Source organism: Mastigoproctus giganteus, chromosome 3 (assembly GCF_048544385.1).
Source record: "Mastigoproctus giganteus isolate SK-2022 chromosome 3, ASM4854438v1, whole genome shotgun sequence".
NCBI lineage: Eukaryota > Metazoa > Arthropoda > Arachnida > Uropygi > Thelyphonidae > Mastigoproctus > Mastigoproctus giganteus.
The window spans coordinates 103,778,214-103,792,317 of record NC_143577.1 but is presented as its reverse complement, the minus strand read 5'-3'; the positions used below and the strand labels follow the sequence as shown (position 1 = coordinate 103,792,317).

Here is a 14,104-nt window from a genome sequence, read left to right as displayed (position 1 = left end):
TCTACATCCTTCCTAAAATGAGGCCTCCAGACCTTTACCCAGTACTCAAGGTGTGGCCTGACCATTGCCTTATACAGAAGGACAATCACCTCCTTTTCCCTGCTAGCAAAATTCCTATATATCATTGACAAAACCCCATGACCTGCCCTGGCAGCCTGTCTGCATTGCTCAGAAAACTTCATATCTGACTGCACAATTACTCCCAGGTCTTTTTCATTTATTACCACCTTAAGTGTAGTACCACACAGTTGGTATGTTTCTTTGGGGTTACTTCTACCTATATGCAGTACTTTGCATTTGTCAAGGTTAAACTACAGTTGCCACTTCTTAGCCCATCTGCCCAAATTATCTAGATCCTGTTGCAGTAGCACACTACCATTACTGTTGTTAACACCCCTGCCAACTTTGTATCATCTGCAGACTTCGACACTAAGCCTGATATACCTTCATCAATATCATTGATAAACATACAAAACAATAGAGGACCCAACACTGAAACCTGTAGGACTCCACTAATAACATTAGTCCATGAAGAGCAGCACCCATTAATCACCACCCTCTGTTGTCTCCCACTCAACCATCCTTTTATCCATTGTAGCAACTTACTCTTGATACCATTCTGCTCCAATTTGTATAATAGTCTTCCATGTGTCAAAAGCTTTCCTAAAATCCAAATATATGATATCAAAATTATTTTTTGCCTCCAGTTCCTTTGTAACCACATCATAATATCCTATCAAATTTGTCAGACAAGACTTTCCCTTAAACCCATGCAGTGTCTCAATTATTGCTGCTGTCTTGTCTAGATGATCCTGCAAAACATCTTTAACCAGTGACTCCATTATTTTACCCAGAACAGAAGTTAAACTAACTGGTCTGTAATTACTTGTGTCACCCTTTGATCTCCCTTTGTGAATTGGGGATACATTTGCACATCTCCAGTCCGTGGGGGACCTCCCCTGAGTCCAAGGATGCTCTCATAATTATGGCTAAGGGTTTGCTTAGTTGCTTTGCCGCCTCCTTTAATATAACTGGATAGATCCCATCTACCCAGGTGCCTTTCTTATGTTTAACTTCAACAATTTCTCCTCCACTTTGCTCTCAGTTATAAACAAAATCATTAAGCACCCTGCTACAATTTGATAACCTTCTGCCATTTTCAAACCTTAACTCCTCGTGTGAATGTAGATGCAAAATAGTCATTCAGTTTGTTTGCTATGTGAGCAGGAGATCATCAATAGTTGAACCATCGATATAAAGTGGACCAATCAGATTTATCCCCTTCCTTTTAGAGTTTATATAAGTAAAGAAATCCTTGCTGTTTTTCTTAGCATGATTTCTCGTAATCTGCCTTCGCCTGCCTAACCTCCTTTGTGACCTGATTACAGACTAGCTTATATCTGCTTGATAATTTATATGCATCCCTTGCATTTTTCTTCTCTGTCACGAGTCTCATTAGTTCATATGAATCCATTTAGGCCTAAACCTTGAACAATATTTCTTAATAGGTATGAAACTTTTAGTAGCATCCATGATTAATTCCTTGAATGCTTCCCACTTAGAATTTACTGTTGGTAACATCGTCAGTTGATCCCACTGTACAGAATTTAAAAACTGTCTGAGACCACTGTACTCACCTTTAGGAAGCAAAAACCCTTTCCTTTACCCCTGATGGTAATTATATCTTTAAGTAAATCCCACATCAGTACTCTGTGATCACTGCCACCTTGTGGTTCCTTTATCTGCAAATTCTTAATACACGAATGATCACTGCTGATAACCAGATCAAGAGTATTACCCTCTCTGGTTGCCTCTCGAACATGCTGCTGCAGAAAACATTCATCCAATAAATCCACAAAAGTCTTACTTGTCTGTGAGTGACCAACCCCCAAGTTCCAGTCAATATCTTTGAAGTTAAAATCCCCCATTATAAGACATTCTGATTTACTAGACCACTCTGTTTCTCTGTACAATTTTTCATTGTACTCATTCGAGTCATTAAGCGTATAACACACTCCTACTCTTATTTTTGTTTTCGCAGTGCTTATGTCACACCAAACTGACTCAACTGTGTACTGTTCATCTGTATCAACTGGATGCACTTCTTTTGATTTTGATGCTCTTTGAACTTGAATAACTAAACAAAATTTTGACCTGATTCCTTTTGCAATAGGTTTAATTTTGCAGTAAAATTTCAATTAAAAACAAAATAAATAAATACAATAATTTCCAAAAAAAAATTTTCCAACCAATTTCAAATCCTGAGAATTAGCATTTTAGCATTAGCATTAGTAGAGGCATTTGATGCAAGAAAGCAAGCTTATGCAGCATCAGCCAAAAAAATAAATAAAATAAAATAAAAAAAATAAAAAATAACCATTTCCACTTCACCCCTCTGTTCGTTCGAAATACCTGTCCAGCTGAGCCTGAAACTTATTTAGGCTATCAACTTCCACAACAAGGGATGGAAGTCTGTTCCACTGACCAACCACCCGCTGGCTAAAGGCAAATTTCTGCACGTCTATCTTACATCTGTCTTTCTTCAATTTGAATTTATGCCCTCTCATGTGATTATTCTGAGCAGGAGGAAGAATCCCATCAGCATTGAGCATGCTCAAACCATTCAAGGCTTTATACACCTCTATCAGATCACCTCGCTGGTGCCTAGTCTCCAGACACTGTAATTTGCAAAACTTAAGCCTTTCTTCATAAGAGCAACCCTTCGTTCCGTTCACTAACCTTGTTGCCCTTCTCTGTACTCGTTCCACACTCTACATCCTTCTTGAAATGAGGCCTCCAGACCTGTATACAGTACTCTAGGTGTGGCCTGACCCATGCCTTATACAAGGGAATAATCACCTCCTTATCCCTGCTAGAAAAATTCCTATATATCATCGACAATACACCATGAGCTACTCTCGCAGCCTGGCTGCACTTCTCAGACAACTTCATATCTGCCTGCACAACCACTCCCACGTCTCTTTTATTCTCTACCACTGCCAGTGTAGTACCACAGAGTTGATACGTTGCTCTGGGGTTGCTGTTTCTCATATGTAGTACTTTACATTTGTCAATGTTAAACTTCATTTACCACTTCTCAGCCCATCTGCTCAACCTTTTCAGATTCTGTTGCAGCAGCATAGTGTCAGTATTGTCCTTGACAACCCTGCCAATCTTCATATCGTCTGCAAACTTGGACATTAAGCTTGATATACCATCATCAATATCATTTATAAATACAGAAAACAATAATGACCCAATATTGAACCCACGAGGGACTCCACTAATAACATTAGTCCACGATGAGCAGTGTCCATTGATTACCACTCTGTCTTCTCCCCCTCAACCACCCCTTTATCCATAGCAGCAATTTGCCTCCAATGCCACACTGCTCCAATTTGTGCAGCAGTCTTCCATGTGCAACAGTATCAAAAGCCTTTCTAAGATCCAAGTATATAATATCAAAGTTATTCCCTGCATCCAGTTCTTTTGTGACTGCATCATAATATCCAAACAAATTGGTCAGCCAAGACTTCCCCTTAACAAAACCATGCTGTGTCCGAGCTATAACTGAAGTCTTGTCTAGATGATCCTGCAGTGCTTCTTTAACTAGTGCATCCATTAATTTTCCGGGAACAGAAGTTAAACTCACGGGTCTATAATTACTTGTGTCAGCCTTTGATCCTCCTTTGTGAATTGGAGTCACATTTGCACATCTCCAGTCCATGGGTACCTCCCCTGAGTCAAAGGAAGATCTCATAATTATGGTTAAGGGTTTGCTTATTTCCTTTGCTGCTTCCTTTAATATTACTGGATAGATCCCATCCACCCCAGGTGCCTTTCTTGTGTTTATCTTCAACATTTTCTCCTCCACTTTACTCTCAGTTATTACAAGATTCTCTAGCTGACTGCCAGAGTTGAATACACCTCTGGCATTCCCCTCGCTGAATAACTCCTCATGTGTCGATGCAAAATATTCATTTAGTTTTTTAGCTATCTGAGCAGGATCATCAACAGTTGACCCATCGATATCAAGTGGACCAATCTGATTCATCCCCTTCCTTCTAGAGTTTACATAAGTAAAGAACTCTTTGCTGTTTTTCTTTGCATCTCTTGCCAAAGATTTCTCGTAATCTGCCTTCGCCTGCCTAACCTCCTTTGTAACTTGGTTACAGATCAACTTGTATCTATCATTGGCTTCTGTGTCACGTGTTAATTTGTATGTATCTCATTCATTTTTCTTCTCTGCCATATGTCTCATTAGTTCATCTGACATCCATTTAGGCCTAAAACTTGAACAATATTTCTTAGTTGGTATGTAAAGCCTAGTAGCTTCCAAGATAAGTTCTTTGAATGCTTCCCATTTTGAATTTGCTGTTGGTAACATCATCAGTTGGTCCCATTGTATAGAATTTAAATACTGCCTCAGTCCATCGTAGTCGCCCTTTACGTTAGCAATAACCCTTCCCTTTACCCCTAATGGTAGTTACCTCTTTGAGTAAATCCCACTTCAGCACATTGTGATCACTGCCACCTAGTGGTTTATTTATCTGAGATTCTTAATGCATGAAGAATCACTACTGATAATCAAATCAAGAGTATTACTCCCTCTAGTTGCCTCCTGAACATTCTGATGTAGAAAACAATCATTCAATAAATCCACAAAAACCTTGCTAGTGTGAGTGACCAGCCCCCAAGTTCCAGTCAATATCTGGGAAATTAAAATCCCCCATTATAAGACTCTCTGATTTACTGGCCCACTCTATTTCCCTTTACAGTTTCTTATTATACTCATCAGAGTCATTAGGCCTATAGCACACTCCTACTCTCAATTTTGATCTCCCAATGCTTATGTCACACCAAACTGACTCGACACTGCATTTCCCGCTATGTCGACTGGCTTTGCTTCCTTGGATTATATGTATTTCTTAACTAATAGCATAACCCCTCCTCCCTTCCTATCCTGTCTATCCTTTCTGTAGACGTTGTACTCCCCAAATTCCAGTTCTGCATTCCTTATATCTGTGTGACACCACGTTTCTGATATCCCAACAATATCAGCTTTTGATGCTTTGAGCAATACCTCAAATTCATCAAATTTATTTACCAAACTCATAGCATTAGTGTACACGCAAGTACGCATGCGTGTTCCTATTCTTAGCTACCCTAACACAACCCATGTGTTTACTTGTACCCCAATGATTCCCAGCAGTCTCTGAAATATCCTGCATCTTATTTTTCAGGCTGCTGCTGCTCATTCCAATAGAAGCAGTGTAAGAATCACTTTCACCTTTGCCAGTGGCTACTGTTAATCTATTAGCTCCCCCCCAATCTAGCAATTTTCCGACCCACCTAACACTGCCTCGATAGCATCAGCAAACATTCTTGCACCCTTTCTATTTAAGTGTATCCTATCCCTGTAGAAGCAGTCTCTCCTGTTAACAAGTACAGACCAGGCTGAAAAAAATTCTACCCCTTGAGCCTTGCACAATCTTTTCAGGGCCGAATTGATCGACAGGGCTCTCATCATATAGTCCCTCCTATCGTAACTGGGCAGAATTGCAGACACTTTCAAATTCAACCCTAATTCCCGGCTTTATTTCAACAGTGACCTGTACTTGTTAAGTAATTCTGCCGGTCTCCTACTTTTAATATCATTAGTGCCAACGTGTAGAACTATATCACCTTTTTGTGTCCTTAAAAGATGATATCTGCTCTACAACATCAACCTTTGCTCATGGAAGACATAACCTGGTCCTGTTCCACCTATCCTTTTTCACAATATGTTCCCCGTTTCTCTAACAATAGAGCTACCGACAACTAGTAGTTCCTGTGGGACGAGTGCATTCTGCCTTCGGGGTTGCCGCTTTGTTATGTGATGTTCAAGTTCAAGCTCTGGTTTTGATGTAGGCAGCTGAGAGCTTGATGGGCCTCCTCAATTTAGATCCTTCAAGGGCATCCACCCCATCCTTCAAACTCTCATATAGGCCCATAACAACGCTGAGCTCTCGCCTGATTTCCTCACACTCCTTACATCGTGCACACACAGCGACATTCCCGTTGGCAATATCATGTCCCATCCCTGATTGCTCCACAAGCATCAAACAAACAGTAAATTTTAAAAGGCTGTGATTTGGAGGAAAACTGCCCCCCTCCGTTCTCCCCTGAGCCACAGCACTCCCATTAGCTTTAAGTCTTTTATCTTTGCTGCTCTGGTCTGAGTCATGATTTCGATTCAATTTCAAATAAAATTTCAATTTCAATACAGAATTATAACCCTAAACTTATATTGCAATGCAGTTATAACACATATATATATATATGTTTTTTTTTTCTTTTTTTTTTCGGTATCGAGTATTATATCAAAGTTTTGTTATATAACTTCCTTATTTCCTATCAAGTTGTGTATTAATTAATAACATTACGTTTGTAAAATCTAAGTCATTATATGTATTTAGTTAAAAAAGTACAATTTAAGCAGTAAAGGTTGTAAAGGTAAAAATTTAAGCAGTATTGGCAGTATCCATTTCAAAATCTGGTTTTCTTTGTTTTGATTTAGTTCTGAGACTTAATGTCAGTCCTTGTATTTTTACCACCTGGAACCAAATAGGTACTTTTGTCAGATGAAGCCTATTTGTTTATTCACACTTTTAAGTATGGAGAAATCCTTAATCTTTTAAAATGTTATTTTATAAGTATTTATAAATATTCAGCCATTTTAGAAGCAGAATGTAACCATTTGAACACTTGCATGACAGATTGTTTAACGTATATCTTTAAAATTTTTAGCCTACATTTCCTGCTTGTTGCAAGATTTGAAATTTGAAATGAAAATTTCAGTATTATTTCTATTATCTTTTATTGTAACTCATTTCCATTACATATATTTTTAATTAGTTTGACATGGGAAATTAATTAGCTTTTCATGTCCATGTGCTGTTTTTTTAAATGAAATTATTTCATCTAACATTTTCAGCATATATTATTCTGAATGGATTGCTTTATTATATTAACAGTGGTCGCTCTTTAGTAGAAGCATGTACTGAAGGTGATGTTAGTGCAGTGAGAAGGCTACTAGATGAGGGTCGCAATGTCAACGAAATTACAGAAGATGGAGAGAGCCTATTATCTCTAGCATGTTCATCAGGCTACTATGAGCTAGCACAGGTAACTTTAATCATGCTTGCGTTTAGATTCTGTTAAGGTTTTGAAATTCTAAATATTTTAAACAGCTTTTTAAAGTTCAGGTTCGTTTTCTATTACCAGTATAAATGAATAATTTTGCCTCCATAAAATTAAAGTTACTCAATTGTTATTTTAAGCCATTAACATATCTTTAAACGAAGTAACAGATCATGAATTACCATTCTTTCCTACCTTTCTTGCATGAAATCCTGAAATTCACATTGTCCTTTTAAAAAATTGTATACATGTTTATTACCCTATACTTCTATGTATTTTCCCTCTTCTTTTTGTTATTGTCATACTCCAGTGGTGTGCAAACTTTTTTGTGCTGCAGTGATAATTAATTGGCATATTTGTGAAGAACTTTACTTTAAATTTACTGTCATTATATTTGTTTATCTGTGTGTGTGTATATGTGGAATACGTGTGTGACTATTTGTGCTGTTTAGAATCAAAGTGGTTAAGTCATCAATTTATAAAAAAAAGGGACTTACACCTGTGTATGTGTTCCTTAATCTGCTTCCTTTAATTTGCAAGCAAATTAAGTCAGTAGTTCCACTAGTGACCATAGGAAGACCATATCATTATTATACTGAATGAAAATTAGAAACTGTTCAGAAAGAATGGTATAAGTTAGTGTAAGGTTATCTCACACTAACTTGGACAGCTATCATGAAAATGGTTATTTCTTCTGATTGTTGGAAGAAATTACATTTGCACATTAGGTGTAATCATTTTCCAGAGGTATTAGTAAACCAACTTTAAATTACTACTAAGTAATACTTCCATGGTGCACTAACAAAGGAAGTGGATGCAAAACATGATATTGTATACTTGGATAATATTTGTTATTTGAAGTGTAGTTTTACTGTTGTGGGCATCTATGAATAGAAAATATTAACCATGTTCACTGTTCATATAATCTATGAACAGAGAACATGGTATCATCTCATCACAAGAAAAATTTTATTGGCTGTAGAATGTACCCTGAAGATCTTTTTTACAACACCCTTAGAGAGGTGGTGTAGGGGAGAGGGGGGGACTGAAATATTTGCCATTCAGCTGGTTATAGATGCAGTGCATTTGATATGAAAAGAAGTCCTTTCAAAATTTTATACAAGAGACCTTCTAGGACTTTTTGAATTGTGAAAGGTAGCTAAAATTGTCATTTATCGCAGTTGACAAAATTTTACAAAATTCACTTCTTAAAAGAAATTCAGATATTAAACCATTCAAATGAAAAAAAAAAAAGCATTAGTAAATTTTTATTTATGGAATAATAATGTGCATATTATTATTTACAATTGCTATCGTGTTTTGAATCAAGTTTACAACACAAAATAAAATATAGGTGACCACTGCACTAGAACCAAGTAGTTTGTAAGCATACACCGAAAGGACAGAATTCAAGGGATACCTGGTTCCTGGGCAATGCGATGCTGTCATCCCTCTCGCTAGTCAATGAACCCACTGCTTGGCAGGTATATAGGTATACTGCATTCACATAGAAGATGGTAATTCGATATCAGTATGGATAAACGTTATGAGTTAACTGACTTTGAAAGAGGGATGATAGTGGGTGCCTGATGCATGGGTCACTATTGCAGAGGTGGTACAGAAATTGCATTATCCGTATTTGTCAATATCAAGAGTGTATTGGGAATATGTCCCTTCTGGAATAACATCTCATTGCGACAGTGCTGTGGGCAGAGAAAGGTGATGGATGAACGTGGCCGTCAGTGCCTGTCTTGCATTGTTTCAGCCAACTGGAGAGCGACAGTGGCACAAATCACTGCCAACTTCAACGAGGGAGGTGCCAGAAGCACCTTCACCAAGACCATCAGGCAATCATTAGCCGCAGTAGGTTATGGGAGTTGCCCACCCACCAGAGTCCCATTGCTAACACCACATCACAAGACTCTGCGCCTCAGCTGGGCAAAAGAACATCAGTACTGGATCTTGGGTGATTGGAGATGGATCTCCTGGTCTGATGAGTCCCATTTCCAGTTATTTTGAGCCGATGGGAGGGTGTGTATCTGGCGGAAACCGCATGAAGCTATGCACCTGTCATTTCAACAAGGAACTGTTCAGGCAGGTGGATTGGGACCTCTGGTAAGTCTAGATGTATCTCTGAATGGTCCAGGTTACATGCCCATCCTTGCAGACCATCTACATCCCTTCATGGTCATCGTGCACCCACAGGGCAATGGACTCTTCCAGCAGGACAATGTGCTTCCCCACAGAGCTGTGGTGACTAGAACATGGTTCGAAGAGCATGCTGTAGATTTTACCACCATGGAATGGCCTCCCCTTTAATTCACATGAACCCTTTGGAGCATCTTTGGGATGCTGTGGAAAGGTCTGTTCGAGCTTTGGATCATCCACCCAGAAATGCGATGGAACCATGGACAGCAGTTCAGAAATCATGGATGGAAATATCTGTTGAACGCTTTTGTGAACTAGTGGACTCGATGCTTTGCCATGGGACTGCCCTTATCCAAGCGAAAGTCAGGTCTACCTATTACTTGGTAGGTATTCCATTATTTCTGTCCACTCAGTGTATAAAGTTTTAGACATGCTATTAAATAACGAGCAGCAACAAAATGCCAAGTGCCACCTGTGAAACAAAGGAATAGTAGTTGACTCTGAACCGTTCCCTAGTTTTCTGCCAAGTCATGTTCCAGCACACTCATTCACTTTGCAGTGAGAAAGGTTTATGTTACTTTGTGTTTTTTCAGTTTGCTGGAAAAATGACAGACAAAGGAATCAAACAATGAATCAACCTGAGATGTTTAACAAAACAAAAGAAAATTGAAAGCTATGACTTGTTACCAAGTTTATGAGGAAGATGCTATGTCAAGAGCTCGTGTGTTTGAATGGCATAAAATGAGTTTTAGAAGGAAGAGAGAATTTGGAAGACTACGAACAACCAGGCTGTATGGTATCTCTGAAAACTGATGAAATGTGGCCCAGGTAAGGACGTTGATTAGAAGTGATTGTCATTTAAGCATTAGAATGGTTGCATCAGAACTCAATACAGACAAAGAACAGTTAGATAAATTTTAACTTAAAATTTAGGTACAAGATGGTGCCAAAAATTGAATGAAGATAAATTAATGAGAAGACTCAATTTGTGAAGGTGTTTTTTTTTAAAAAAAAAAATGAAGAAGATGCAGACTTTTTAAGTATGTAATTACTTGAAATTAAAGTTGGCTGTTCCTGTACGACACCGAAACTAAAAGACAGTCAGGACAGTGGAATACATAACCATAAAAAAAAAAAAAAAAAAAAAAAAAGCATGCATGTCAAAATTAAAATGAAAATAATGCTTTTTGTTTTTTGGTACATTAAAGGAATTATTATGGCTGAATATATCTCACGAAATCAGACTTCGAATCAAACCTATTACATTTGAAGTTCTAACAAGGCTGCATGAAAATATTTGAAGGAAGAGACAGTTGTGGAAGGACTGTTGGATGCTCGTATCAAGACAGTGCTCCTGTACACGGTGTGCTCTCTTGTTGCCAGTTTTTGGCCAAATAACAAATTGCTGCGTGTGAATATGCAGCATACTCTCCAAACCTAACCCATTATACTTTTTTTCTAAACTGAAAGTGTTCTTTAGGGAACCATTTTCAGTCCATTGAAGACAAAAAAAAAAAAAAAAAAAAAAAAGAGAGAGAGAGAGAGAGAGAAAAGATGAAGTGTTAAAAGGGCTCACAGACGATGATTTCCAGATATGTTCCTGTGTTTGGAAGAAACTTATGGAACAGTGTGTGTGTGATGCAAGTCCAGGGCAATTATTTTGTGAGGGATAACTTGTGAGGTACTAAATATTTCATTATATTTATTTTATTGCAACAGTGAAGTTATTTCATAGCCACACTTTGTATGTTTAAATCTCTCGGTTCCCAATATCTTTCTTTGATTAATGGAAAAATTTAACATTTAAATTACAGTTATGTCCCTTTAGATCAGTGCTGTAACACATAGGAAGATCATGCTTGGAAAACTTTTTAACAGCTCTAGTCAGCCCTATTTGTGTAGGATCTGTCAGGTCGTGGTAACTTACCACATTAACTTAGCAACCTTTCACCTCTTCCGCATACCACATTTTTGTTAAATTTCACTTTACACTTTTGTAAATTTGTATTTATTTTAATTTATGTGATTAACTTTATTTTTACACTGCGTAGGGCTGCATATTTTCTCACCCCTTTTTCTAATACTATAGACAAGTTTAGAAATGCAGTGCCTGGTACATGGTCATGAGAAGTCCCCTGTGAATTTCCTGATTATGTATCATTTTTTCATATACTATATTCAGATTTTGCATATTTGCCATCCCCTGATTCAACCTCTTGCTAAAATTGCCCTCCCATATCTGAATATAGTGTTATTTATTTATTTATTTATTAATTTTATTTATTATTATTATTTTTTTGCTTCCTCAGTCCCAGTTCATTTTTGTACTAGGTTTTTCAAATTATTTCACCTGTTTAACCACTACTTCACTTCCATTTTCGGCTATCCCTTAAACTTCTCTTAGTTTAGGCACCTTGTGTACTTTTCATTTCCATTTTCCCAGACTATTTACCTATTTTACAAACCACACGGCGCCTCTGTAGTCAGGTGGGCAGGAGCAGCAGTGCATAGCACACGCTTCTTGATTAGACTGGGGTTCAAACCCATGACCACCAAATACGGAGGATGCGGAAAGGTCAGGGAATAACCCCTGGAGCAATATGGCCTTAGTTGCTAATGCTCCTAAAAACCAAATAACAACAACAAACTACACATTATTTATATTCTTTTGATGCACTGCGCATTTTGGAGCATTAGACATACTATAACTCTTGTTATTTTCCTTTTTCTGGTTATTTTGCTTCTTAACAGTTGTATATTACTAAAATATATATATATACAGGGTGTCTAAAAATATTGGTACAAACATTCAGGGGAGGTAGGCAACATCTAAAGGAATGTGAATCGCATAGGAACCCATAACCGGAAACGTCACCGTAAGTCGGTACACGGCGCTGTTCATCAGTTCGGGAGAGGGAAAATTTGTGGTTTACTCATTCAAGCAGTAGTCGCCGCACGAAAAGCATGCATCGATATACGAACTGTGAGCTGGCAGACATGCCTAGTGTATGGATTAGCAGAGGGCCCACATGGTGTGCACCCCCATGCGGCACAACATCGCTTCGCAATAAATGTGTGAGCAGGTATGGTCGGTGACTGCTTAGTCGTCCCATACCTGTTACCATCCCATATGAACACTGCTAAATATTGGATCTTTCTTGAACAAGTTCTACCAGGGTTACTTGACATGTTCCAGCAAATGTGAAACACAACATTTGGTTTCAACATGATGGGACGCCTGCTCATTATGGAAGATGTGTTCGTGACCATTTGAACAGGTGTTTTGGGCTTTGATGGATTGGCCGTGGTGGACCCGTTGCCTGGCCCCCACGCTCACCTGATTTATCGAGTCTTGATTTCTTTCTGTGGGGGGGGCCCTCAAATCTATCGTGTATGAATCGCCTGTAGAGACGGAAATGGATCTCGTGGCGAGACTCGTCTGCGCTGCTGCTACTGTCAAAGAAACTCCAGGCATGTTTGACCATGTCTGCCAATCCATGCTGCATTGGTGTCACACATGCATCGTGTCTCATGGTGGAACCTTCAAGCATCTGTTGTAGCATCATGAAATGCATCCATCTCGTACTCCATTGTTAATATTATGTCAAATAAATGTTTGCCACTAATTACTGTCTTGTGTCATTTCTGCTTCTTGTGCCTCTGCTACTACTTTCCCGTGATGTTTCCGGTTATGGGTTCCTCTGAGATTCACATTCCTTTAGATGTTACCTACCTCCCCTAAATGTTTGTACCAATATTTTCGAGACACCCTGTATATATATTGGAACTGTGCCAAAAGACATTTAGGTTTAAATATTAAATGGCGTAAATATTGTAAATATTGGCTCCAGCGTTAATGCTATTGTCTGTGGGCAATTAGACATTACACGTGCATGGGTTGTATATGTACTTAATTTATTTATACATTTTTGTTTTTAAATTGTACTACTTGGGAGCATCAGGTTTGTAGTGATCCCAACCAACCCACTAGTTATATTTAAACCTAGCCCTGGTATGGATAGCCTTACATATAAAATATAAGATACATATAAAAACGACAAAATTAATGAAATTTTAAAGAAAGCTGGAGAAATTGGCAAAAGTTAGTGAAAATTAATGAAAATTAACATTCTTCCTCATAGCCATATCTCTGCTACTCCTCAGGGGCTTTGAGCAGACATATAGCCATACTAGAGGAATGTATTATACATACCCGTTTCTGTAATCTCTGTACCAGTTTTGCTGGGTTAATTACTTGGTGGATAATTTGGAATTATAAGAGTAATCTTATTGTAAGATTACTCTTATTGGAATTCCAATAAGAGTAATCTTATTGGGATTAATTTATTGAATAAATGTACTTATTTTTATATAAGTACTTAATTTTAAATAAACAGGGTGGTTTACGTATATTACAGCAAACTTGATAGGGGATTCAAAGCCCTATGAGTACGTAACAGATTGAAATATCATAGTTTATCACTTCCGTGTCCTGTGGTGGTCAGTCTGAAAATATTCAATTTCCTTCCAAAGTTTAGATTTTATGTGTGTGTGGCACAGTTTATTGCGCAGTCGTATCAGGTTTTGACCATGGCGTGATAGTTAACCTTGCCGTAGGCAAAGTCTCAGGAATGCAAAAAATGTGGCGTTGCCTATGGCAAGGTTAACTATCACGCCATGGTCAAAACCTGATATGACTGCGCAATAAACTGTACCACACACACACACACATAAAATCTAAACTTTGGTGGGAAATTGAATATTTTCAGATTGA

At 38.1% G+C, this 14,104-nt stretch overlaps 1 protein-coding gene across 3 annotated transcripts in view; it reads left to right on the top strand.

The window, feature by feature from the left end:
- LOC150088195 (ankyrin repeat domain-containing protein 17-like) overlaps window positions 1-14,104 on the top strand; it is a 1,023,061-nt gene that overhangs the window by 116,505 nt on the left and 892,452 nt on the right. For all 3 annotated transcript variants that reach the window (XM_090369376.1, XM_090369375.1, XM_090369377.1), the window contains exon 4: window positions 7,017-7,167. In XM_090369376.1, coding sequence (XP_090225502.1) covers window positions 7,017-7,167 — 151 coding nt within the window. The remainder of the gene's footprint in view (window positions 1-7,016; window positions 7,168-14,104) is intronic.